Below are 27,543 nucleotides of genomic sequence, written 5' to 3' on the forward strand. Positions count from 1 at the left end.
TAAGGAGGCTCCCTCTATCAGTCCGCAGCCGCTGGGGGCGGGGCCGCCTCTGAACGTCGCTGGCCACAGGCGCTCCTGTTCCCCGCCGCCCCCTGGCTCACCGCGCAATCCAGAGCTCTCTTTCTAGATCTGGAACCGGAGAGGACGCTTGGAGATGCGCTTAAGTCACACACACACACAAAAAAACACAGGTCTGCTCTTCCCCGCTAAACATCTCTCCCCTTCGCCCTTGGTCGGCCTAGATCCTGCCAGCTCCGGGAGTCTGCCAAAGTTAAGACCGAAGAGCTATATCCCTCAAATCCGGAATTCAGGCCAGTCTGAAAATTCCTCCCAGGACAAGCCCCAGAGAACACACCATCCGTGGGTGGGAACTACCGCCCAGGACGAGGGCCAGAGAAATGGAACCCTGGTCTCAGTGTTTCCTTCAGGGCCTGGGGAGCCCCAGTCCTTCAGTCCCCTGGCTGAGACCCCTGAGCTCAAGTGGAAATGAATCAATGACCCTTAGGACCCAAGTTGTGAATGGAAACCCCAGCCAAGGGCAGGGTTAGGAGGTGCAGTCCCGGAAATGCCCTGCCAGTCAGCAAGATGTCCCCACGTGGCCAGGACAGTGACACGGAACTGATGGTGTCACACACAGAATGTGACTAAAAGAGGGAGGGGAATCCTCTGCCTGGCCAGTCACCCATCCTGCCACAGAGGGCAGACAGAGGGGGTGGCCTGCAGGAGGGTGGAGGTTTCCCCACAGGATCACAGTCTGACTGGCCCCCAGCAGACCCTCAGCCCTCTAGTCCACGCATTCTGGCCTGACCCTGGCTTCCCACCCACATGTGCTTTTCTGTGGCTCAGGCAGGTTCAGGCGGCCTCTCAGGTTCTTCTGTGATCTGTGACAATATCCTACTGGCCAACTTTCTCCAAAGGCAGGAGACTATTTGAAACTAGGTGAGTAGGACAGACTTGGCCCGTGGCTCATTTCCCTTTGTATAAAGGGTATAGCAAGGCTGCGGGGATGTGTGAAAACGGAAGAAGGGAACTTTAAAAAACAAATGGGTTTACAGTTAAAGCACAGAAAAATGCATTACCGAAGCTTAAAATAGGTAACACTATGTTAGGACAGCAAGGAGTGAACCCAGTCTTGGCATAAGGATTTCCAAGCACCGTGATCTACAGTGCAGTGGGGAAAGAGGACACAGAGGCTTCAGCTGATCACTATTCAATCTCAGAAGTCAGAGGTCTGTCCATCCGTGCCACGCTGGGGAGCTGTGGGGGTGTCACCTGAGCCCAGCAGAGCTCAGCCCCTGCTGCATGTGCTCCCCACAATTCACCCCTGCCAATCCCCAGTGTTCCAGGTCTGGGTCCAGGCTCAGGAAGTAGCCTTTGGGGTCAAGGTGAATTCTGGGTAGGTTTGGCCACAGGGAGGAGATGGGGGCCAAGTGCCTAAGCATGAGCTGGCCTCTAGGTGGGTCTGTTTTCATAATACATTAAGGAGTTGTCACTTTGACTTCTTTACATCTTGAGCCTAGAACAGCAAACATCACTAAATTCCACTGAGACATTACATTTTTGAAGCTAAACAAGAAGCAGGATAAGAACATGTGAAATAATAGAACAGACATTGGTCCCCTGGCCCTCGTCCATGCTGTCACCCGGTAGGCACGTCGAAGAAGACAATCCTGGCCACGAACGATTAGAAGGCCCAAGGGAAGTGCCAAGAAAGATGCCTTCAACTATGGGGCACATTTCCTGTGGAAACATCCAGATCACTGAGAGGCAGAGAGGGAGAATATGGGGAAAAGAGGCGACACCTGGCAGGGAAGGACCCTGAGGAGACGGGAGATGCGCCCAGAGCTCCCAAGACCCCTTCCGAAGAAAGAGGACAGTTCTGCAGAAGGAGGAGAAGGAGGGCTCACTGAGGGGCACAGGGCCCAAAGGACCAGAGCAGTGGATGCTGGCACTGGTGCAAGGCATCGGGGAGCAGTGGGGAGCAGGGAAGCTGGAGAGTGGCTTGAAGGGAGGGAATGTGGCCAGTGGTTGCCTGGAGAAAGTCGGTCTCAGTGTTGTCAGGTCTTCTGGACATATACGTGTTCTCTACTGATTTAAATTATTGAAAATTTGAATATTTTTAAGAACACATCCAGTTTGGAAGTCTGGTCTCTGGTATGGCTTCTGAACAGCGCTCTGCAATTCCTTCAGGTTCCGCAGCTGACATTTTGTCCTCTCAAGGTAAAGGAGCAGAAGTCCTACATAAAATAGCCTCAGGATTTATAACTACATATTAGTAATAAATGCCAAGCTAACTAGAATTTAAATAAAAATTTGGAAGAAAAAGAAAGAAATCCGAAGAAAAAAAAGACAGAAATGCCAAAAGTACAGTGAAAATACCGTACATCATGGTAATATTTTTAAGTCATTAATATTATATGTAAATTCAGGCAATCCAGGGTGCAAGAATACTACTTAATCTGAAAATAAGAGAATAAAGAGAACCATTTACAAGATGATGTCACACTGGAACTTAGAAAGAAAATATTCTATGGGCTTATCTTATTTTGTATAAGGAAAGACAACTAGGGCCTCCAAAATTTAGGAAAGGAATGGTATTCGAGGTGAAACATTTAGAGCAAGACCCAGAAGAAAAACACTGAAGTAGAAATCATTCCGCTCGTGAAACCTTTAGTTAATTCTCTGATACCGTGGAGCAAACACAAATACAGCAAACATGTTAAAAGAAAGAAAAGCTCTGAATCATGTAGTAAGAACCTAGTGAAGACAAATAATAACCCATAGGACATTTGTTTGTCAGGAATTTTCTAAGGAACTTTTCAAGCTTTCACAAAGGACATGGGTTCCAGAGCTTGTCATAAGCCGCACTCAGGTATGGCATGAGAACCTTAACTTGGAAAGGACACAGGTGGGGCGGACTCTGCCTCCCAGTCACTTGGCGCCTAAATTCTACTACTAGGGACCACAGCTTGGAGAACAGAATATGAAGATTTGGGTACAAATGCCTTTGTGCTCCTGCAGAACTGACTAAGGAAAGGACAGAGGAGGGAGGAGAGGGACGAGAGCACATGTGGAAAAGTTCACGTCTGGGCTACACAGGACTCTCTCACACTACTCTCCTTTTCTAGAAGTCTGATGTAGCCATACTTAAGAAACAACACATTGACAGCATTATCCAGGACATACAGACCTACATATATTCTTTTTTTTTTTTTTAAGATTTTATTCATACATTTGAGACAGTACGGAGAGAGTGAGAGAGCATGAGCAGGGGGAGAGGAAGAGGGAGAGGGAGAAGCAGGCACCCCGCTGAATCAGGAGCCCAAGAGGTGGGGCTCAATCCCAGGATCCAGAGATCATGACCTGAGCGGAAGGCAGACAGATGCTTAACTAGCTGGGCCACCCAGCCACTCCTGGACCTACATATATTCTTTGCCAAAATCCAAGTTTCATCAAGGAAGACCTACCCTAACTACTTGTAGCATTCTGATGTCTTAAGATTTTTTTTTTTTTTTTAATGACAGTCTCCATCCCCTAACGACTTGTGTTCAACCAAAGGTGATTTCACTCCTTGGGGGACATTTGGTAATGTCTGTAGACATAGCTGACTGTCACGACCAGGGCAGGCTGCTACCATCTAGAGGGGTATGGGTTGGGAACGCTGGCAAACTCCAGGCTTCGCACAGCACAATGGCACTGACGAAGAATTCTGCACTCAACAGGTCGGAAGTGCCAAGGGGAAGAAACCCTAGCTTGATCCTGGGTTGAAAACCACAATTGGACAAACACTGTCCCAGCAATGCCAGCAACTGAAAGGAGACCAACTGGCAGACGGCTGTCTCCAAGAGGACAGTCTTACCCTGGGGCCAGGCACAGCAGGCCCCAGGCTGCAGATCAGGGTCAGAAGGATGACAGGTGACAGACAGGAAGACAGGGACTGCACTGGGCAGCCTGGGTCTGGGGCCTGCAGGGCATAACTCTGGCTGTCAGACAGCAAGCCCCTCCAAGCTCTCCGCCCATTGTTCAGGGTCAGGCAGCCCTGAGTCCTGGGCCAGGATAGTAATTCTTCTGGAGCCTTGGGGGCAAGCTGGGACACGAAGAACTGAATTTATTTTTCAAATGCATCTACCGTGACTGAGAAGGTTGTACGCACAGTTCCTACAATTAAAGGCCGGCTCTTGAGGTCTACACTGGGACTGACTCTGGTTCTCACGGCCAGATGGCACGGCCAAATGTGGAGTCTAGAAGCACGCCATGGACTGCCTTAAACATGAACATCCAGGGAGGAGTCCTTGTGCAAACAGATCTGTTCCCCCAGTTTCCTTGCCATACTGGCCTCCCAGGAACACTCATAGACCTCAGATGGGCCAAATATATAGGCAGATGAAGGCCCCTTAAAGCCATAATATGGTGACAATGGTCAAGGAGCTGTACCCATGAGAAAGGTGGTCTCTTCCCTCCAGCCTTCCTCTCAGCCAGGCCTGCACCCCAGTCTTCAGGCAATGCCTGGGGAACTCAGGCAGAGCCCGAGGGCCAGGGATGCGGTCGGACTCCACACACAGAACCAGCACTCAGGGAAGAAAAGTGTGCAGGAAGGATCATGTCTGCAGGGCACTCGGGTGAAGAAAGGTGGGGTGCTGCTCACCTTTAAAGGCCCTAGACAAATTTGCATTGGGGAAGGTAAAGGGGCCCAATAAGGCTGAATGCGAGTTACCAGAAAGAACAGGAGGGGAAGAAGCAAGATCGCTGGTTCCGGGGATTCAGGGTGGTCCAGCTGTGCTCCGGGGCACGGCCCAACAACACAGCACTGCTTCTTGCCTGCAGCTACCCTCACTCAGTCCTACTTGCTGCCCCACACAGCAAGCTTTGAGTATATCGGGTGTGGGAGGAAGCGGCTGGACTTCATGTAGGCAGAGATTTTCTTCAGGCCCTGAGGGTGGAAAAAGAAGGTCCAATGTCAGGGTCTGCTGCCTCACCGGCATTCATGCAGCCCCACTGAGGTACACCAAGTTTGGGACGCTTCCTTGTGAAGTCAGCGATGACACACAGCACAGTCTGCCTGCGGTCCCCTGCTCTGGGACGTCACCCCTTCCAGTTCTCTGTAACTAATGGGACACCTGACTAAAATACAAGACTCCACCTGGAGTCTTAAATCCCCCAGACACGATGATGGGTGTGGAACCCCCACCAACCACCCTACAAGACATGTACCACTATCACCATCCAGCAGAAGGGAAGCAGAGGCCCAGGTGGCTTCAGCGGCCACCTCAGGCTCCCAGGCTCCCAGGTGGGAAGGGCTGGAGGGCAGCTGGCTCTCTTGCCAGGACTGGGCTCCTCCTGCTGGCCTCTTTCCTCCCCTACCCTCCAGCAGACCCTGTCCCTTCTGGATCACAGACATCCCCCGGTTGCAGAGGGAGCTTCCTGGCTTCTCAGGGTTCGCCACACAGGGAACCCCAGCAGAACAGAGGACTCAGAATGCGCCCATGCAGCCTGCAGGGGAGGCCTGACCTCACCCAGTGACTCAGCAAAACCTGTATGAAGGGGGAGAGGCTGGGAGCATGAAGTCAGGCCAGGCCACACTCTCAATTACTCCTCTTAAAGGTGAAGGTCCAACTGACTGGCCTGACTGAACCCAATGTCATGGGCACCAACTACCTCGTCCCCCGTCCTGTTGCAGCCAATGGGGCATGTGGCTCTCAGGGGTGTCTGAGCACCATCGTCCCAACACACCATCGGCCCAGTGAATTCTAAAGTGTTTGAAGATCCTGGCACTGCCTAGACCCAGGGGCAACAGAGTGTAGCCCACAGCCATCCTCTGTCCCTCCTGCTAGCTATTCCTGGAGCTTTGGCATCAAGGCCAAGGCCAGTCACCCAGAGAAGAACCAGCCCAAAAAGCGCATCTCTTGCTGAGGAATGCAGAAGACAAACATACTGCAGGCTGAAACTCCCGTTGGACAAATGCCTCCGGCCCCACAACCCTCACAAAGCACAGTCAGTCCGCTGCCCTCCAACGAGGAACGAAGGGACCAGTGCCATCAGCTGAGGTCCAGCCCCTGCTCCTTCAGCACCCACCCAGCCCCACACACCACACATGGCTGGGTGTTCCTTGAGTTCTCTGAGTGCTCTGAGCCCCAGAACGGTGGTTCCAGGCCCGGGTCGCCTGGCGTCCCCACTGTGCCCGACACAGAGGCTCACACCCGGGAGAAGATCAGATCGGCCAACAGAACTGGAAAGAAATGGCCTGCCCCATCCCTGACCCAGGATCTCAGCTCATGGGAAAGAAGGGCATGAACACAGGGAGGTAAGGAAGGGGCCCGGCACAGAAGCCTCAAGACAGACTCCCTCCATAGGGGCCCCACCTAGGCACTCACAGCCGAGGACCAACAACATTCCTGGGGATGTCAGGGCATCCCCAAACAGGGATCGGACTGCTGAAAGCTTCCCGGGGATACCTAGGAAATGCCTTCTGTGCCCTTCTATGTACTGTCATCCCTGCCACAGTTCTGCTCTCCTAATGCCAGCTCCACGCACAACCCTGAGCATTGGCTATGTCCCTAGGGTCCTGATCTCTGTGACCCAGACCTGAATGGACCCATGGTGTACTGGTCCAGGAAAGGGAGAGCCGCTCTCTGGTGTCTACAGCAAGCAGTCACTACCGGGGAGCCCAGGACAGCCGGCCCTGCCTCTGCGACCCTGACACATGACTTCTCCTTTCTGCCTCAATGCTCTAATCTGTACTGTACGGCAGGTAACATATCTGCTGTGTAAGAATGCCATCAAGATTTCACTTCACACACTCTATGTCAGCTGTGAGCCCAGATCCTGGTGTAAGCAAACCCTCAGTAAATGCTACTTGGTGTGGGGCATCTGAGCTCAGGAGGCTTGGCGTCCAGACTCTGCTTCACTGGAGGGTCTGCTTGAGGCTTTAATATCCCTCTCGCTCAGCCCCCTGTACCCCTCTATCTCTCTCCAAATAAATAAACATTTCTTCTTTAACGTGCTACTTATTCTTTGTTTTCGCTGTAAGGTAGGAAAGTATTAGAGAAAAGAGAGGACGGAAGACCTGTCATCAGTGAGGAGGCTCAGGGAATCACCTCAACTCGGGCCATGAACTCCTTTAGGTTCGGGAATGCTTCCAATGACTTCGGCTCAAATATTCGGTGCAGGTCAAGGATGTCATAAGCCAGGAAATCCACATAAGTGAGCTAAAGAAAAGCAAAGAACAGTGAGCACCTAACCTTGAACCTGGGGAAAACCATAGCTTCCCACCCCCCGAAAGCCTTCCCCTTACCTTCTCCCCAGCAAACCAAGGCCTCGTCCCCAGAAACTGTGAGTAGAGCTTCATCTTGTCAGGGAGGCCCTCCAGGTACCCAGGCTTCAGTTTCTCCTGAGGCACAGAACAGCCGTCACCACCCTCAGACTCAGACTCCCATGGCAGAGAGGCAGGTGTTCCCCGGGCTGTGCCTGACCCCCAGCTGCCAGAGGTGAGCGGCTCTGGCCCCCCTCTGGAGGGGGCATCATTGCCCAGGCGATGATTTCTCCAAACTGTGTTCAGCAGATCCTACTGAGTCCCACCTCCCACCTGTGGGAGGCTGTGGGAAGGCAGAGAACCCCACCTTGCTGTCCCTAGATCTGTCACCACTCATCTCCCAGAGGCAATGAAGTGATCAGTTGAAATGGCCTGGGGAAACAAGTCCCCACTTCTGCCTGCTGGGGGGCAGATAGGAGCGGCCCTTGAACAGCCCCTGGAAAGGTGTGGAGTTTGAGAGACAGAGGAGAGGGAGGTACAAAGCCATATCTCCCTGCTCTGCTTGCTGGCCAGTTGTGCTCAGGCCCGGGGCTGTCAGGAAGACAGTGCTGAGCAAACAAGCAACTGTCCAGTAACTGAATTTCCAACCAAGCTGGAATGCTTCCAGAGATTTGGGCTCCAATACGGGGAGCAGTTGGACTCTTCTTAAGATTAGCAAGAACTGAGGCAGAGTTTCATCGCATGCATTGTCACTACAGTGACAGTATAGGGACTGGCTTGGGGGAAAAGTAGCTGCACGGGGTTCAAATGGCAAATAGATACAAAGTTGAGGGGACACAAGAGTCCAGTGTCCTGTCCAAAGCCTGTCCATCCCAGCTCCCAGGGATGGGACTCACAAAGTCAGGGCTATAGCAGACCCTGGCCAGCTCATTGGAGGTGTCCATAGCTTGGTTCTCCAAAATGTCCACACGAATCTTCTCCTCTTCTGTCTCCCCACCTACAGCCAACACAACAGACACTCACCCTCAGGATCCCACCCAGGCAGGCCCAGGGGCACCCCACCATTCCCCGCATCCCCACCCCAGCCCACTCACATAAGTTGTGTTTGCGGGCAATGTAGCGAAGGATGGCGTTGCTCTGGGTGATCTTGTGAGCCCCATCAATTAAGTAGGGCAGCTATAAGGACAACACGGGCAGGTGGGTAGGCCACGGGCTCCCCGGCACCCCCTCCCTTAAAAAAGGGGAGACACGAAACCTGGCACTCACACGGCCTGCCCCTGCTAGCCGCTTAATCAATCCACTGTAAAATGGAGGAATGAGCTGGAACAGAGAGCATGGGGGACAGGCAGGGACAAGAACCAGGAAGCAGAGAAAATAGCAGAAGCTGGCAAATCGGGTCACCTCGGAGCTGGGAAAGCAGGCAGTGTAGACACCCTTCTCACTTGCCCCACATCGTCACCACCCCCTGCACCTACATTGGGGAAGTCCAGGCCCAGCTTGAATTTTTCATTCAGCCACTGGCTTCTGTCATAGTCCGGAGCTGTGGTGGAGAAGATGGAGTGAAACAAACCCCCCCAGAGCCCACTCTCATTGGGTCTGGGGAGGGGGTTGGGGGTTGGAGGCCGCCCACCAAGGATAGTGGTCAAGCTCTCCAAAAGGGGAATCTGAGACACTAAATCTCACAGTCTGGGTTTGGGGGCAAAGAAGGCTTAAAAGGCTCTGGAACCTGCGTGAGTAAGCTTACAGAATGTTTATGCAAGCCCTAAAAGGAACCCATCCCAAACCCCATACAGGGGGTCCAGCAATGCCCTCTCATGTCCTGCCTCCTAAGGCCAGCTGCACCTGGAAGGAGTTAGGGAAAGGGCAGGCCCTGCTCCAGCTGGGGGAGGGCGGCAGAGGGAGCTGAAGGTGGCCAGGGCATGGGGTGCAGGGTACCAGAACAGCAGGAATAGGGCAAAAGTCAGACTGCAAGGTGGATGCTATTACCGTCCCCCATGGTGTACTTCTTCTCCTCGTAGGGTGAGTCTGTGTACTCCAGGAGCAGGCGGATCGCGTGAGCAAGCTGCCAGAGATGCCCAAGGTCAGAGATGGAAGTCCTGACTCGGTGCCTTTAACAGCTGCAGGTACCCTCCCAGACGCCAGGGCCCCCACCCGCGAGCACGCGCACATACATTCATCCGCACCGCCTCCTCATCTCCCTGCTGCCTTCCCCCACCCCACGCCACCCCCCCCACCCCACCCCGCCACACACACACAGGGGATTCAGAAACGGGCCCACCTGAGAAGGACAGACCGCTGAAAAGGACTGAACTGCAGCCAGTCCTGAGCAGGAACATTCTGGTTGTATTGGTGTCTACCGCACAGCACTTCCTGCCCCCGTTCATCTCCTTCCCACCCAGCCCCGCGGCTCCCTCGCTCACCCCGCGGATGTCCCAATAACCCAAGATCGCGGCCATGGTCTGCAAGCGCTTGGCGGTCTCAGCGTAATGCCTAGGCCGAACTAGGCTGGCATTTCATCGGGGGCGGGGCCTAGTTGCCCCGCCCCGGCCAGCCTCCACCACCCGAGGCTCTGGGCGCCAGAGCTGTGCCAAGAGACGCGCTCCATCCGCCGCCGCCAGGCGGATGCAGGAGGGGCGTAGTGAGGAATGACCTCCTGGCCTCGGGCGCCCCGGATTCCCCGACAGCCCGCGGCTCCCTGTCCTGTACGAAGCTCTCTCTCCAGGTCTGGGAGCTGGCGGGGCGCTCGGAGGCGAGCCTGAATCACAGAAAGCGCACACTCTTCTCCCTGGGCATCACTCCGCCTCGCCCCTATGCTGCCCAGATCTCAGGGATGAGGGGAGCCTCTGGCTGCCAAAATAAAGCCAAAGAGTGGTGTCCTTCAAACCGGGAGTGTAAAGCAGCGCCTGTCCTGGGAAGCCCAGGTCTCAGGCCAGTCTGAAAATTCCTCCCAGGAGGAGCCCCAGAGAACACACTATCGGTGGTGGGTGGGAACTACCGCCCAGGATGAGGGCCAGAGAAATGGAACCCTGGTCTCAGTGTTTCCTTCAGGGCCTGCGGTGCCTCAGCCCTTCGGTCACATGGCTGAGACCCTTTAGCTCAAGCGGAAATGAATCAATGACCCTTGAGACTGAAGTTGTGAATGTAAATCCAGAACCAGTCCTAGCCAAGGGCAGGGTTAGGAGGTGCAGTCCCAGAGATGCCCTGCCAGTCAGCAGGATGTCCCTACATGGCCAGGACAGTGACACGGAGTTGATGGTGTCACACACAGAATGTGACTGAAGGGGGAAGGGGAGTACTCTGCCTGGCCAGTCACCCGTCCTGCCACAGAGGGGGTGGCCTGCAGGAGGGTGGAGGTCTCCCCACAGGATCACAGTCTGGCTGGCCCCCAGCAGACCCTCAGTCCTCTAGTGCACGCATTCTGGCCTGACCCTGGCTTCCCATCCATGTGTGCTTTTCTGTGGCTCAGGCAGGTTCAGGTGGCCTCTCAGGTTCTTCTGTGATCTGTGATCTGTGACAACAATGTCCTACTGGCCAACTTTCTTCCCTGAAGGCAGGAGACTATTTCAAACTAGGTGAGTAGGGCAGAGCTTGGCCCCGTGGTTCATTTCCCTTTGTATAAAGGATATTGCAAGGCTTCGTGGATGTGTGAAAACATCCACACAGGCTTGGATGGGAGGGTTCTCTAGAATCTTAAAAGGATTTAGGTGAGGGAGGTCTATCCCAGAGAGGTTGGGCTGCATGGATCCAGGCCCCTCCTGTTAGGTAAACATGTTGCTATGCTCTTGATTTGCCCCTTTGTTGAAAGTCCTAACCCTACTAGCTCATCACTCAACAAACATTTCAGTACCTCTACATGCTGGACTCTATGTTTGATTCTGAGAATGAAAGAAAAAATTCCAACCATCAAGAACCTGTGCTTTAGAACCGTGCTAGGCATGGGGTGCAACTGACAAACTCAGCTTTTCATTTCATTTCATTTTAATGAGTTTAATTTTTAAAACTGATACTCTGGGGCTTCTGGGTGGCTCATAGGGTTAAGCCTCTGTCTTTGGCTCAGGTCATGATCTCAGGTCCTACGATCAAGGCCCTCATTGGGCTCTCTACTCACCAGGGAACCACTCCCCGATCCCACCCCACCCCCTGCCTGCCTCTCTGCCTACTTGTGATCTGTCACATATATAAATAAAATCTTTAAAAATAAAATAAAATAAAACTGATGCTTCATTTGGGTATAAAAAGCATTAAGGTGTGTTTGGGACATGCTGGGTATGTGAATCAATTTTTTTCAAGTGTAAATATTTTGAAATCTAGACACAGGTCAAATATTTCCAGTGAAAATTTAGGGTCCAATTTGAGATATGCTCTAAGTATAAAGTAGACATCACATTTCAAAAACTTAAGGGTAGGGGGAGGGGAGAAGCTTGTAAAATATTTCATTAATGATTTTTAAATTGATTTACATGTAGAAATTATAATATTTTGGATATATAGGGTTAAATAAAATAGAATACTAAAGTTACTTTTTTTTTTCTCTTTGTACTTATTAATGTGGCTATTAGAACACTGAAAATTACACAGATAGCCAGAATATTTCCACTAGATGGTGTTGGTCTAGAGCAAGAGGAGGTCAACAAGGAGCCACCTGGTATGGCAGTGCTGGGAGGTGGTCCTGGATCCCACAAAAAGGATTTTCCTCAGGGTCTCCCGACACAGCAGGCGGGTATCAAATGCCAAAGCTCAGCTCTGTTAAAGCCATCCTCTGAGGGGCCCCAAAAGTGTAGTCTGGGTTCAGAAGGAGAATTTCATGTCATGTGTACCTTACCACAATTTTTTAAGTGTGGTCTGAAGACTCGCTCTCTGAAAGGCAGTTTTTGTTTTTGTTTTTTTTTTTAATGTATCTTCTTTTTTTTTTTTTTTTTAAGATTTGTTATTTATTTATTTGACAGAGAGATCACAAGTAGGCAGAGAGAGAGGCGGAAGCAGGCTCCCTTTTGTGGGACTTGACCCCTGAGGCTCTCAGACATCTCTACAAACAGAACCAGCAGAAGGGATTAAGACCCCCTGGCTTGGGGTGCCTGGGTGGCTCAGTCGGTTGAGTGGATCAGGTCATGGTCCCAGGGTCCTGATCCAGGCTCCTGCTCAGCGGAGAGTCTGGTTCTCCCTCTCCCTCTGCCTGCCTGTGCTCTCTATCTCTCTGTCAAACGGATAAAGAAAAAATAAATAAATAAATAAATAAATAAATAAATAAAGACACACACACGCGCGCGCGCGCACACACACACACACACACACACACACCCCGCTACTGCTGATGGCTCTTACAAAAGGAATTCAAATACCTCTGTGCCCCTTCCCAGAGTATTTATTATAGATCTTTGACAAAGAAAGAACCTCAGGTATTTTCAGTCTCCTTGCTTTTGGGGGTTCCCATCAGAGAAGCAGGAGAAAGCTATGGCTCTGGGGCAGGAAGAAGGAAGGGAATCTTGACTGGCTGTCACCTACAGGTGACACAGGGCCCATCCTGAGGAAGGGACTAGGTCCTCTGCCTCAGCCAGCTGCCCACGGGGTTCCAGGAAGGCCTGGAAAGAGATAACTGGCATTCATCAAAGCCCTGCGGATGGATGGAGCCAGCCCCAGACTGCCCATGCGCATGAAGAATGGCTTCTTGGCGGGGGCGGGGTGGGGGGGTGGGGTGGGGGTGAGTGGGTGGAGTGGTGTCAGCAGGGCAGAGCGGCCAGTGAAGGGTGGCAGTCCTTATTGCAGTGGATCCTAAAACCCTTCCTTAGAAGGATGTTGCAAAGGATAGTGCCTTGAAACATGTCATTGGATTTTTCCCATGTGGATATGTTTGGTATTCGTTACATTTCGTGGGAGCAGGAAACGTTCTTCTAAGGGGTTATTCCTGGAACAGGTGGCTTTCCCCAAGCCACTGGTTCACTTTTTCACTTTTATTTTTTCCAGGCACAGAATTACCCAACAAATTGTACTTCACTCTCGCCCTGAGTTCTAGGCAAGTCATAGCCAAATTCTGTCATCTGGAAAGAAAACAGGATCTCATGATGTTCATTCTGGGTAAATTTGGGCCCTGACTCACTGCTGTTTCTTGTCTCTTTACTTCATTTTCCCCCCGATTCACTCACTTTCTACAATTTTGTATATCTTTTTATAAGACTTTTGGGGAAAAAAAAAAAAGAATGAGAGAGAGCAAGACCAGAGTAGGAGAGAGACAGTCATGGGCATCTGAGAAGTGTACTTATTGTAAAAGAAAGCAACGGGCCTGAACAGTCACCATCATTGCTTTACTATCTGGGCCGAGAATTTTATTTTTTATTTTTTGTAAGGATATTATTTATTTATTTGACAGACAGAGATCACAAGTAGGCAGAGAGACAGGCAGAAGCAGGTTCCTTGCTGAGCAGAAAGCCCAATGCGGGCGCTGGATCCCAGGACCCTAAATTCATGACCTGAGTGGAAGGCAGAGGCTTAACCCACTGAGCCACCCAGGCACCCCAAGGGCTGAGAATTTTAAATGACCATGATGGACACTGTCACTGCCCTCCAACAAAAGACCATGAGAAATGCAGAGAAGTAGGAAGTTGGCTTTATTGGTCCTTGAAGCCAAGTAGAACGCGCAGAAAACCAGAGTGTCTCAGGAAGAGAGTGTGAGAAGAACCTCATCAGAAGATCCGGGTTCTGCTTGGGTGATGTGAGGAAGGGTCCTAGGAAGTGGGGTGGTGGGGGGCTGTCAGAGAGTTGGGGAGAGTTCTATGGTTGGGTATCTTGTCACAGTGCCCTTTTGTTTGTGATTAGGTAAAATCATAAAGTGGTCTTGTTTTGTTTTTTTTGTGGTCTCAGAGTAACTGGGATGACTTGTCCAGTAGGGGAATAGAATGAAGAGGTACAAATTCCAGTTATCAAAAAATATGTCACGGAAATAAAAAGTACAGTATAGGGAATACGGTCAGGAACGTTGTAATAATGTATGGTGACGATTGGTGCCTACGCTTCTCATGGTGAGCATTTCCCAAAGTATATTAAATGTCAGGTCACTATGTTGTATGACTGAGAGTAATGTAATATTGTATGTGGACTATACTTTACGTTTTAAAAATAAATAAACAAACAAGAGAAGAACAGGGTCCTATTGGATCTGAGCAGCTTGCAACGACACCGAGGTCTACACTCCATGCACACTCTTCTGAGATAGCAGGGGCTACTTTCTTTGTTTCTCAGTTTTCCACCCCACCTTTGGGCCAATGACAAAGTCAGACCCCAAGACATTAATTTATGAAATCCAGATTTCTCCCAATGCTGACATTTTCCTAAGGTCAGAAGAGTGTGCATGGAGCATGGTTTATAGTTAAACCAGAGCTCATTTTTTCCTTCTCCCTCAGTTATAGGATGAGTGGTTGAACGGTCAGTGTGACAGTGGCTGTGCAGTAGCATTGAAGGGCATGAGGCATTGGACAACTGTAAAATCAGCTATTAACAGAAACAAAATGACTATTGGTCCTAACAATTGGTCTCCAAGCCAAAAGGCACAGTGCTGATTTCCTTTTCAAGGAAGCAAAGGAATTAAGTTATCCTCTTTTTAATAGGATTGATGTGATTCGGTTTTGAATTGACATAATGTTAATCTCGATCCAAAGTCTTGAGCAGAAGCTGTCCACTTCTGAAGCAGCATCTTCTAGAAGGTTCCTAAGAATCTCAGTTTAAGATTTCCAATAGAATGGACGTGCAGTCCTCAGGAGGAAGTGTTGTCTATCTTTTGAGCTGGTAAATATTAACCTGAGGATCAATACTTTGCAATTCTAATGTTGGGTCAGTTAATAGGATACTAAGATCCTCGAAGCTCAAGGGCAGTTTAACTCAGGTGTCTTTTCCAGAACAGACTGTTCTGCTGTTGATCACAGGTGAGTGGTTTGGAAAGGTAGCTCAGACCTGTTAATAATAAAGCTAGAGGTATTGTCTGAGTCCCTTGTAGAACGGAATCGTATTTCAATCAAATCCTGTAATAGGCTAGAATCTGAGATTGGTGGGGCGGGATTTTCAAACACATGAACCAACCTTTTATTGATTTATAAGGGTATAACCTTGAGTCCCAGTGGGGGTTGATCTTATACACATTAAAACTAATGGTAGGGGCGCCTGGGTGGCTCAGTGGGTTAAAGCCTCTGCCTTCGGCTCAGGTCATGATCCCAGGGTCGTGGGATCGAGCCCCACATCGGGCTCTCTGCTCAGCGGGAAGCCTGCTTCCCCTCTCTCTCTGCCTGCCTCTCTGTCTATTTGTGATTTCTGTCTGTCAAATAAATAAATAAAACTAATGGTAGTATTTTAGGCCGTGGAATTTAAGGAAACTTTGTTAAGTTCAGCTTTTAGGATTCCATTAGTTCTATTTTTCCTAGGACTATGGATGACAAGAATAGCAAAAGTTTTGAGATAAAAGGCAAACTTTATAGAGTTTCTTAATACCAGTACCAGTAAAATGAGTGTTTATCATTACTAGAGAGACAAATGGAAATTTCCCAGGGTGGGAGACAAAATCAAGCAAAAAAAAAAAAAAAATTTTTGTTTTTTCTCCAGTTAGTATCATAGCTCCCTGGCAAGAAAAATCTTTAATCTTCTGTGAGAAGAAAACAGAAAATAACCCAAACATATTTATAATCCATTGCTAGAGGAACTATACAAAGTCCATCTGCAAGTATGAAGGGCTCTCAAGACTTTGGTTTTTGTCCACATCCTACCTTGGCATGATATTTTAAGACATTGTCAGCAGTGTGACATGTTTTCTTCTCCCTCTCCCACTCCCCGTGCTTCTGTTCCCTCTCTTGCTGTGTCTCTCTCCGTCAAATAAATAAATCACATCTTAAAAAAAATATATTTGGTGCTACACATCAGCCATTCCAAGAGCACAAAATTCATCACTATGCAACTTTTCCCACTTCTGAATTTTTCCATTTTCCAATTTTCCAAATCAGGGATTTATCTATGACAGTAAAAAATAGCCCCTTTGTTGGGGCATCTGGGTGGTTCAGTCAGTGGAACATCTGACTCTTGATCTCAGCTCAGGTCTTGATCTCAGGGTTGTGAGTTCAAGCCCCACACTGGGTTCCATACTGGATGTGGAACCTACTTGAATAAAAAAAATTTTTTTTTTTTAAATCACTGAGAGAGTGGATCTTAAATGTCACCAGGGGACACCTAGATGCCTCAGTCAGTTAAGTGCCTAACTCTTGATTTGGGCTCAGGTCATGATCTCAGGGTCATGAGATTAAGCCCCATGTCAGGCTCCCCACTCAGCATGAAGACTGCTTCTTCTTCTCCTTCCCATCCTCCCCTTCTCTCTCTCTCTCTCTCACTTGCTCTCAAATTTAAAAAAAAGTTCTCAACACACACAGAAGAAATGGTAACTCTGTGAGATGATGGAGGTGTTCGTTTCCCTCATTGTGGCAACCGTTTCACAATCTATATCTGTATCAAACCGTCACGTTGTACACCTTAAAGTCCCACAGTGCTATACACCTGTTTTATCTCAGTGAAGCTGGAGGGAAGGATCACAAGAAGGTCTCAGAACCATGGGCAGGAGGAAGAGGGGGAATCTGGAGGCAGCTTCTTACCCTGGCCTGAGTTCAAATCCTGACTTTGCCCTTTACCATCTGGGGCGAGTTACTCAATCTCCATGCACCTGCATCTCCTCTTCGGATTACCGTAGTACGTGCATGTCTCATACGGTTTGTTCATTCTCCAGATTTTTACCGAGCATCTAATTAATGTGCTTGGCACTCTTGTGAAATTCAGCAGTGACCAAAACAGACAAAAGTTCAGATTTGACAGAGCTTTCATTCAGTGGGAGTTGTTCGGGAGATTAAATCTGCTAAGACACAAGAAGCCCTTAGAAGCAGCGCCTTGTACGCAGTAAATGTTCAATAAATGGGCACCACCTTCACCCATGCCTGGCTCTGCTGGCCTCTAGCTGCGGGGCTCCCAGCAGCTGTCAGCATATTTGGTCCTATGGGTTCCCATCCAAGGTCCCTCAAGACTCTGTTGTTCTTTGAGAATTGATCCCACATTTGGCTGTGGACCTTCCACCTAATATCTCTGAGAACAACACAGCCTCTGCCCTAACCAAGGGCTCAACTCCTCAAACCCGCAGAGGCTGGAAATGGTCTTGTTCCTGCTTTTTGCCTGAGGGCACAGAAACCTAGCACCGCTCCTCAGCACCCTGGGACATCTCCTTCCCCTGGCCTCTGCTCCTGGACACCTTGAGGAGTGATAACTTCCCAGAAGCCAATTTAAGTGTGACCAAGTTGTTTAGGAAAGGGCACTGTCCCTCTTGAAAGAAGGGGCCCGTATGAATTTACTAATAATCCCAGCCGACAGTTCTTGAATGCCCGTCACATGTCTACTATACACACTTTCTCACTGAACTCTCTCTGAATGACATATTTCTTCCCCCATTTTATGGGTGAGGAAGCTGAGGCCCAGAGAAATGAACTAACCTGCCCAAGGACACACAGTAAGTCACCAAAGAACTTCTGGGACTGGCTTTACCCAGGACATCACACTGCCTACCAAAGGTTGCAGGGTGAAACCACAGGACGGAGGATCCAACGACGATCCAAGGCTGCTTCCAAACCCAGTGGGAGCTGACACTAGGCAGACTTGGCAAATAACCTAAGAGGCCCTCATATGCCCAGCACAGCAGATGTTTCTTAGATGGCTTTGTGCCTTTGTATTCATTATCGGCAAGAATCTCAACTTCTCTGGGGTGCCTGGGTGGCTCAGTTAAGCCTCTGCTTTTGGCTCTGGTCATGATCTCAGGGTCCTGGGATCAAGCCCCACATCAGGCTACCTGCTCAGTGGGGAGCCTGCTTCCCCCTCTCTCTCTGCCTGCCTCTCTGCCTACTTGTGATCTCTCTCTCTGTCAATAAATAAACAAAATCTTTAAGAAAAAAAAAAAGAAACTCAACTTCCCAAGGCCAGATCTTATAAACACTTCAAGTGGTGTAAGCATAGCAACAGTTGTGTCAGAGAGAGAGACCATAAGTCAGAAAGAATGTGCTGGAAAGCTTCAGAGCAGTGCACCAGGGGGTCAAAAACTTCACTGAGTTGCAAGAGGCTAGAGAAGGACAGGAGAGGATCCGGGGTGTGTGTGTGGGGGGGGGTCGTCTGGCTTCGGGTAAACCACGCAAGAAGGCTGGAGAAGCCTGACACATCCCACGTTTAGTAGGCGGCGCGGTTACCAGGAGGATGCAAGTTTCAGTCAGTCCTCTGGAAGACCCAAGTCGTCTCCCCTTTCCTGGGCAGGACGGCTCCCAGCAGCGCCCCCTGGTGGCCGAACGTGCAGCTTCCCGGCGGGGAAAGGCCCCGCTTCAGCCCTGCAGACCCGGAACCCGGCAGGCCCAGCACTGACAGCCCCGCCTCTCTGTTCTCCGCGCCCCGACCTGCGGCACCGCTCTAGGGAGGGGCGCACCTGGGTCCGCACGACGGGGACAACCCTTTAGGCGTCACCTTGAGACTGCCACTCTTTAGGTTTTCGAGTTCTCTACTCAGGTCCCTAAGCCTCACCATCGCCCCCCAACCCCGCACCCCGGGGTTGGCTCGGAGACGCGGTCTCCTTGGTGAGACCCTAGTAAGTGGCATTCGAAAGACAGTGGCTGTCCTTTATTGACTAGCTGAAGGCGAGCCCCTCCACACATGTTCAGCTCCCATGAGGCGGAGAGTAGCACTAGCCTTTTTTCACCCGTAAGAAAACGGAGACTGCTTGTTTGTCCTGGCTTGTTTTCTGTTGAGGTGAAATTCTAATAAGGTCACATTAAACATTGCAAAGCGTGCAATTCAGTGGCTGTCAATGCATGCACTGTGTTGTGCAAACATCTCTAGTTCCAAAACATTATTATCACCCCAAAAGGACCGCCATACCCATTAAGCAGTGAGTCGTCCCCCATCATTCCCATTCCTCAGACCCTGGCAGCCCCCAGCCTGCACTTTGTCTCTTTGAATTTACACATTCTGGTAATTTCACATAAACAGAGTCATCTCGCTGACCTTTTGTGTTCAGCTTCTTGCCCTTGGTGTTAACCCACGGTGTGGTCTGTGTGAGACCTTCCTTTTGTGGCAAATGATTTTCCATTGTATGGTTATACTGCATTTTATCCATTCATCTGTTGATGGGCACTTGGGATCTTTTCACTTTTATGTTATTGTAAACAGGGCTGCTATACCCGTTTATTTATTCATTTGAATAACAATTCTCAATTCTTTGGGCTCTATCTTAGGAGTGGTATTGTGGGCTCAGGTGGTAATTCTATGTCTCACTTTTTAAATTTTATTTTATTTTATTTATTTGACAGAGAGAGAGATCACAAGTAGACAGAGAGGCAGGCACAGTGGGGGAGAGAAGCAGGCTCCCTGCCACGCAGAGAGCCCGATGTGGGGCTGGATCGCAGGACCCTGAGATCATGACCTGAGCTGAAGGCAGAGGCTTGACCAACTAAGCCACCTACGCACCCCTATGTCTCACTTCTTGAGAAACCATTGAACCGTTGCCCACAGTGGCTGCCCCATTTCACGTTCCCACCAGCAGTGGATAATAAGGGTTGCAATTTCTCCATGTCCTGCTGACCCTTGTTATTTTTTCTGTATTTTTTTTTTTAATTATAGCCATCTGAGTGTTTGTGAAGCTGTACTGAGGCTGCTTTTTTTTTTTAAGTGAATCGACTTAATATTTAAAGATTTTATTTATTTATTTATTTATTTGACAGAGATCACAAATAGGCAGAGAAGCAGGCAGAGAGAGAGGAGGAAGTAGGCTCCCTGCTGAGCAGAGAGCCTGACACGGGGCTTGATCCCAGGATCCTGGGATCATGACCTGAGCCGAAGGCAGAGGCTTTAACCCACTGAGCCAAACGGGCACCCCAAATCGACTTAATATTTAAAGAAAACTACTAGGGCACCTGGGTGGCTCAGTCGGTTAAGCATCTGCCTTTGGCTCAGGTCATGGTCACAGGGTCCTGGGATCAAGCCCCATATCAGCTCCCTACTCAGCAAGGAGTGTGCTTCGCCCTCTGCCCCTCCCCCTTGGCTTGTGCTCTCTCTCTCTCTCTCTCATTCACTCTCTTTCTCTCAAATAAGTAAATATTTTTTTGTTAAAAAGATCCTTTAAAAATGAAATAAAACAAAGGAAACTATTAAGAAAAATAATAGCATGGCATATGTGGAGAGGACAGCTAAGACTGGCAAACACAAAGCCTGTGGTTTGGAGGTAGAAAAACAAATGCATGCTATGTGTCACTCTTCTGTGGCCCACATTGCCTCCCCTCCAGCAACCAAAACCAGACCCAACCCTGATTCTGCAAGAGGTGAGCCTCAAGGTGAGCAGGTTGAGGCAAATCTCTTCTAGGTCAGAGAGCCTTCCTTGTGTCTCCCATCCTAACCCTGCCAAGCCCAAACCATCTCCGCAGGCTCTGCTACTGTCCTGTGCACCGGAACACCCAGATTTGGGTCCCTGGCACTCCCAGGTCAGGTCTGTGGGCTAGCCCCACGCTGACCTCTCCCCACAATTTTGGTTTCTAATGTCTTACTAGAATAGAGAGTACAGAAGTTCAAAGTCTGCAACTCGATATATTTTCACAAATTCAACACTCTGGACAACCACCTCCCAGACAGAAACAGAACATTATCAATACCCCTCCTCCCCCAGACATCCCCAGAGGTTTGTACTAGGCTTAACCCACCAAGCCACCCAGGCGCCCCTGATCTGAGGATTAAATCAGGTCTTATCTGCATATGTAATTTCTCAATAAATGTTAGCTGTTGTTACTACCCTTCATGGCTCAGTTCAGGGCCCCAAACTCCCTGCCAGTGCCATTCCCTGACCATCCATGGGGAGCAAAGTGGAGTGGGGCTCAGGATCTTGAATAGTAAAACCGAAGGGCCAGAGTGTATGCCTCCAGCCTTGTCCAGAAGAAACCATGTCCACATCAGCTGGCCCCTGAGCAGCTCTCCTGCAGGAGTCCTGGCTTAGCCTAAACCATAGCTTTCACTAGGAAGATTCATACGTGAGCCAGCCTGTCTACTGGGTTGGCAGAGTGGGGCCCCACAGGTGCCCACTGCATGAGTTAGTGGGTGTGGGTGTCTCAAGAGGGTGCCCCAGACCCAGAAGCTTCAGAATGCAGAAGCCAAAGCTGTCCTCACGGAGGTCTCACTACCGCCACCCCATGGACAAATTGATACTGCAAAGGGCTACCAGTCAGGAGCAAGTTCAAGAAGCTGAAATCCAGCCTATATTCTGCTCACCAAGGATCTGGTCCTGGCGCAGCTAAAACCACCGGAGGGAAGGACGACCTTTTTCCTACCCAAACATACCAGCAGTTCTGTGAGCTGTCAGGGTTATGTCTGCCCAGAGGGTCCACGGTTTCCTTACTCAAAGGCAACACTTGGGTGAGCATCCATCCTGGATTTCTGCATGACCCTGGTGCCCAAGCAGTCACGCAAGCTGCCTGGTGCAAAGCGACAGGACATGGCACAGGGGGAGGGAGAGAGCCATGCACCTGGATTATTCATGGCGGGGGCTCCAACACCCGGCAGGCCACCCTGGGGGAGCCTTGGCATGATACGTCCACTCCCACAGCAGTACTGAGCCCCCAACAACTCTGTGGGCCCTGAGCCCAGTTCTGCTACAGAACAGGATTGGGGTGACGCGGAGGGAACTGTAGCTTCTCCTAATGTATAAGCTTCTGCGGGATGCTGCTGGGAATCCCAGGCCCAACTCGGGGACCTCCTCTACGGGCAGGGGCAAGTGCCAGTGGCCTCGATGGAAACACAGCTGTATGCACAGCCTCAGGCTGATGGTGCCCAGGGACTTGAGGACAGGCTGCCACCTCTGTCAGGCAGGATATGCACTGATAAGAGCCCCTGCATGATCAGGGAGCGAAAGTAGACTGTTCTCTGCTCACCGAGCTGTGCTCCCCCGCATGAGGCTGTGTTGACCCAAGGAAGGGGCATCTTGTTCTAAACACACAAAGGCACCCTATAAGCCAGAATGTATCTCCCTGGGGCACAAGGAGAGGGCACAGCTCCGACCAGGGTGTTCAAAATCCTGGTTCCAAGTCACTGCTCGCTGACCTTTGGAAAAAAATCCTATGCTTGGTGCTTTGATTCCCCTATCACAAGCTGGAAAGTAGCTTTCCTGGTCCGGGGTACATCTTCTGTGAGCTGAGTTAGTGGAAGTCTGTTCCTGGGGACTGGTTATCTCTGGACGCTGTGACAGATTCAGCATCTGAGCTGCAGGACCACCCGCCCCCGGCAGCCTCTTGAACCCCATCTCCATCTCGACCTCTGCTATCCTCCCACAGCCCTTGGTGAGGACTGCAGAGGAGTCTCCCCTCCCTTCTCCACCCCTTTTCCCACCCTGCCTGGGCACCAGCCTCCCTCCCAAGCAAATGTCTTTCCAGACTCTGCGATATGAGGATAATGGATAATCTCCATTATCCACCATGGATATCTAACTTTTTAAAAAATTTCTGCTTGGACTCCATTTTATTTCAAAATAATTTTGGGCTGCTGGCAGGAGTAAGCACACCCCTGTCTAACTCATAAGACTCTTGCAAAAATTAAACATGGAAAATAATCAAACACAATACAGGTGGGATGTTGTTGCTGTTTCTCTCCAAAAGGACTTAGCCCATGCGTCTCTGGTGCCCCAATGGTAACTCTTTAATTTTCCAAGTCCTCTGGGCTGAACTCAGGTATGATGTATGATTGTCTCCTCCCCCACTGGCTTCCACTGTGGCTTTCAAAGTTCCACCAATGCACGGAGGGTTTGCTATGCGCTGGTCAAGTCTGCTAAGAGTTTTAAATGCAGTATTGCATATCAACTCAGTAGACCCTTGGGTCCCTATTTTTTTTTTAAGATTTTATTTATTTGAGAGAGAGTATGTGTGCATGAGTGGGAAGAAGGGCCGCCCAGGAGCCCCGGCCCCATTGCGTAGATAAGATAACTGAAGCTCAGAATCCCTGTAATTTATCCAAGACCTCACAGGTAACGAGTGAAAGAGCTGTAACCCGAAATGGTGATTTTTATCCCAGGGAACACGGACTCAGAGGCCTCGCTGGCAGTGTGTGGATTGGGTTAGGGGTAAGGCTTGTGGCAACTGGAGGGCACCCCACCACCTGGGGGCATTCATGTTCCCAAGCTTCTGCCACCCTTGGATCAAGTACTAGTCCTTACTGCCTCCCGGCAAAAGCTGCTCTCCAGGCCCACTGCAACCGCTCAGGGCCTCACCACCCACACCTGGGAGGCTGGAGGAGCCCTCTCCATGGCCTTTCTGCCTCCAGCCTCTGCTCCCCAGAGCCAGACCCCATCCTTTCCCAGAGACCCCAATCCTACAGAGTCCCAGCCCCGCAGACACTCAGCACTGTCAGGCCCACCGCATGGACCATAATAGAGTGGGAGGAACAAGGACTTTGCACCCAGACGGTTCTGGGTTCAGATGTCAGCTCTGCTATTTGCTAGTTCGGTCCGCTGGGGCAAGGCGCTTCACCTCCTCGGCCCTAGGTCTTCTCTAGGAGGAGCACCATTATGAGGGCCAGTGGGCGGCCCGCAGGTACACTAAATGCATGTGTAATTGTGAAGAGGTCAGCCCCGTGGCAGCCCAGCAACTGTCTGCCTCGCTGGTGGACACACAAAGCGGCAGACAGCTTGGTACTCTCTCCCCTTCCTATGTCGCTGCCAAAGCTGGGAAGTCAGGGAGGACTGGGGGACCTGCCCAGCTCGTAAATGGAACACGCAGGTTCCAAACCCAGGGCGGTTTCTTGTCTGCAAGATGCAGATGGAAACTCCAGCTGCACGTGGTCTGGTGTCTGCCTGGAGAAGACAGGATGCGGGAGCAGGTGCTGGGACACTGTGCGGCCTACCTGGGAGGCAGGAAGGCCAAGGGGCCTTCAGCGGAAGTCGAGCTCCTCCCCAGACGCCAAGCAGGCCTTCGGGGTAGGGCTGTTCTCAGCCCTTTACAGACCCTGCATCTGACTCTCAGACCCACCGCCCCCATCACAGCAAACTAAAATGCACCCGAATCCCTCATCAGATAGAATACTTCTTTGCTTTATTTTTTAAACTATTTTTAAATTATTTTTTATAAACATATATTTTTATCCCCAGGGGTACAGGTCTGTGAATCGCCAGGTTTACACACTTCACAGCACTCACCATAGCACATACCCTTCCCAATGTCCATAACCCCACCCCTCCTCCCCCCTACTTCTTTGCTTTAAATGTAAAAGGGCTTTTATAAATTTACTTTTGAAAATACTTGACTATGAGTAAGTCATTTAATTTACTCTTGGCTGTGATTTCTCTTCAATCATCCTGCATCTCCTGGAACTCTTGCCAAAAATCCAACTTACAGATTGTTTTCAAATATAATGACATATGTATGGATACCAAACTTAAGCGATATTAAAATTGTCATGCTACTTTCCGAAAGCATTTGAATAAACCTTCACCATGCAGTCTACTTAATATTTTATAGCCCCCAAATCTTTTCTTTCAGGGCTCTAGACATTTCCCAGGCCTTGGCAAGCCCGCCCAGGGCCCTGGGGAGGACAGCTTTGCTCTTCCAGCAGAGCAGGCACAGTTGGAGCCCTCCAGACCAGCAGGCTGCCCCCACAGGAATACCCACCCTTGACTGTTCAGGGCATCCTAATCTGGACAACCTTATTCTCATCTTGATAACAAAATAATTAGCCAAACGTTCGGTTAAATGTGATTTAATACTTAAACCATCATTGGCGTTTCAGAGAAATGAATTTACAAATGAGGCAATACTTTGATGGGGCAAATGTTATGACGTTGTTGTTGGAAATTAGGATGACTGTCATCCTAACCAAACCCTACCACTCCCCTCTCCTGTGGGGGGTATAGCCAGGACCCGTCCCTCCTCCCACAACCGCCACCCACCCACCCAGAAAGGGCCACTGGGAAAGTGAAAGTTTTGTGACAGACCAGGAACAGCCCCCCAGTGTAGATGTCATTGAGGACTGGCCCTGCAAGGCAGACTGGATGACATGGGTATTGCACTCTGGGACTTTTATTATTATTATCATCATCATCATCATTACTTTGGTGGGGGCCTTTTAAAGCATACCAGTTTTTCAGTTTTGTTTTTTATATGCCCATGATGCGGCTCAAACTCATGACCCTGAGACCCAGAGTTGCATGGTCTACTGGCTTAGCCAGCCAGGGGCACCTAAAGCAGATCAGTTGTTTGTGTTTCAAGATTTATTTATTTATTTATTTATTTAAGAGCAAGAGAGTGCCCCTGCACCTATGCATGCACGGACGGTGGGGGAGGGGGGGGGAGGGGGAGACAGAATCTTAAGCAGATTCTCCTCTCAGAGAATGTCCTCTCACTGTGGAGGAGCGGCGGGTGCCTCCCTCACAGAGGTGTCCGCCCACACCTGTGAAGCAGGGTCTGAGGACGGGCAGGACATGACTCCAAGAAAAGGGAAGAGGGGAAGGAGGTGGCAGGACCACATGGGAGGCTTTGGGGAGGTAGAGGGCAAGGAAAGGACTTTAAGCTCGGTTTATATATTTTCATTCATTTCTATTGATAAGCAATAAAATATATATATTAAATGTTTTATTTTATATATATATATATATATATATATATATATATATATATATATCTTGGACATGATCATCTCATTCATGGGTATCTAGACTGGGGGAATATCCATAAAGCCTGTAAAGATAATACTAGCTACTACGTATTGAGCACTTATTATCTTATATCCAGAGATAGGATTGACTGAATGAATCCAGAATCATCCTATGAGGACAGTGCTATTATTATCCCCATGAAATGGGTGAAGACCTAGAGAGAGGCACGGAGAGGGGAAGTAACTCAACCAATGTCACACAGCCAGATAGCAGTGAAGCCAAAATGCAACCCCTGGCAGTCTGATTCCAGAGTGCACCATTAGCCATGACATTAGGCCAAGGTCATTCTTAACAAAGAGTCATGATGGTAAATGATGGTGAGGCTTACCATGGAACAGCATACAGTAATTAAAACGTATACAGGCATACCTCATTTTATTGTGTTTTGCTTTATCGCACATGTAAAAATACTGGTTTTTTTTTTACAAACTAAAGGTTTGTGGTGACCCTGTCTCAAGCAAGTCTATCTGTGCCGTTTTTCCAAAAGCTTTTGCTCACTTGTGTCTCTGTGTCACACTTTGGTACCTCTCACAAATTTTCAAACTTTTTTTTTTTGAGAGAGAAAGAGAGAGAGCAAGCACAGCAGTTTGCGGGGGTGGGCAGAGGGGTAGGGTGGGAGAATCTTCAGCAGGCTCTATGCTCACTACGGAGCCCAATACGGGGCTTGATCTCATGACCCCAAGATCACAACCTGAGCTGAAATCAAGAGTTGGACACTTACCCGATTGCACCACCCAGGCGCCCCTAAATTTTTTCATTGTTGTCACGGGGCTCTGTGACCAGGGATCTTTTCTGTCACTGTTTTAACTGCTTGGGGACTTCCCAAACCACACCCATAGAAGATGGCAAACTTAACGTGTGTTCGGACTCCTCCAACCACCAGGCTTTCCCATTGCTCTCCCTTTCCCTAAGACACAACAATAGTGAAATCAGCCAGTTAACACCCCTACCTACAAGAGCCTCTAAATGTTCTAGTGAAAGGAAGAGCTGCACGTCTCACACTTTAAATCAAAAAGCTAAAAATGATTAAGTTTAGTGAGCAGGCGTGTCCAAAGCCAAGACAGGCCGAAAGCTAGGCCTCTTAGGCCAACTAGCAAGTTGTGTGTGCAAAGGAGAGTTCCTGAAGGAAATAAAGAGTGCTGCTACAGTGAGCCCACGAATGATGAGAGCAAAATGGCCTTAAGAAAAAAGAAAAAAAAAAAAGCAAGCGAGCAAGCAAAACAGGCTTATTGCCAATATGGAAAAATTTTTAGTCATCTGGATAGAAAGATCAAACCAGCCACAACATTCCCTTCAGCCAAAGGGTCTTCTTTGGGGCTCATGCAGCTGGTGACTTCCCCTGGAAGCCAATGCTCATTTCTCATTCCAAAGGCCCTAGGGACCTTGAGAGTAAGGCGTAATCCACTCTGCCTGTGCTCTATCAGTGGAACAACAAAGCCCGGATGATAGCACATCTGTTTACAACATGGTTTACTGAATATTTTAAGCCCACTGTTGAGACCTGCTGCTCAGGGGAAAAAGGGGGATTCCTTTCATATGACTGCTCACTGACAATGCACTTGCTCACCCA

General features: G+C 49.7%; 1 protein-coding gene across 2 annotated transcripts; it reads right to left on the reverse strand.

Moving 5' to 3' along the window:
- Positions 1-20: 20 nt before the first annotated feature.
- Positions 21-9,799, reverse strand: LOC106003279 (glutathione S-transferase Mu 1). 2 transcript variants are annotated; one of them, XM_045081941.1, is made up of 8 exons: positions 9,670-9,799; positions 9,236-9,311; positions 8,725-8,789; positions 8,344-8,425; positions 8,146-8,246; positions 7,292-7,387; positions 7,064-7,205; positions 21-4,930 (listed from the first exon to the last, which is right to left on the reverse strand). In XM_045081941.1, the coding sequence occupies exons 1-7, from the start codon at positions 9,703-9,705 to the stop codon at positions 7,083-7,085; spliced, it is 579 nt and encodes a 192-aa protein (XP_044937876.1). In that variant the 5' UTR covers positions 9,706-9,799; the 3' UTR covers positions 21-4,930; positions 7,064-7,082. The 2 variants fall into 2 exon arrangements, with proteins under 2 accessions (XP_044937876.1, XP_044937875.1); XM_045081940.1 differs by having other exon boundaries at positions 2,353-4,930; positions 7,095-7,205.
- Positions 9,800-27,543: the final 17,744 nt, after the last annotated feature.

The sequence above is a fragment of the Mustela putorius genome, unplaced genomic scaffold (assembly GCF_011764305.1).
Source record: "Mustela putorius furo isolate JIRA1106 unplaced genomic scaffold, ASM1176430v1.1 tig00000585_pilon_pilon_pilon, whole genome shotgun sequence".
Lineage (NCBI taxonomy): Eukaryota > Metazoa > Chordata > Mammalia > Carnivora > Mustelidae > Mustela > Mustela putorius.

Excerpts from the sequence above, each read along its gene's own strand:
- LOC106003279 (XM_045081940.1), bottom strand. The coding sequence starts at position 9,705 with ATGGCCGCGATCTTGGGTTATTGGGACATCCGCGGG. Across the intron at positions 8,247-8,343 it reads TGCCCGCAAACACAACTTAT|GTGGGGAGACAGAAGAGGAG; the intron begins GTGAGTGGGCTG and ends TGTTGGCTGTAG. Across the intron at positions 7,388-8,145 it reads TCTGCTATAGCCCTGACTTT|GAGAAACTGAAGCCTGGGTA; the intron begins GTGAGTCCCATC and ends TCTGTGCCTCAG.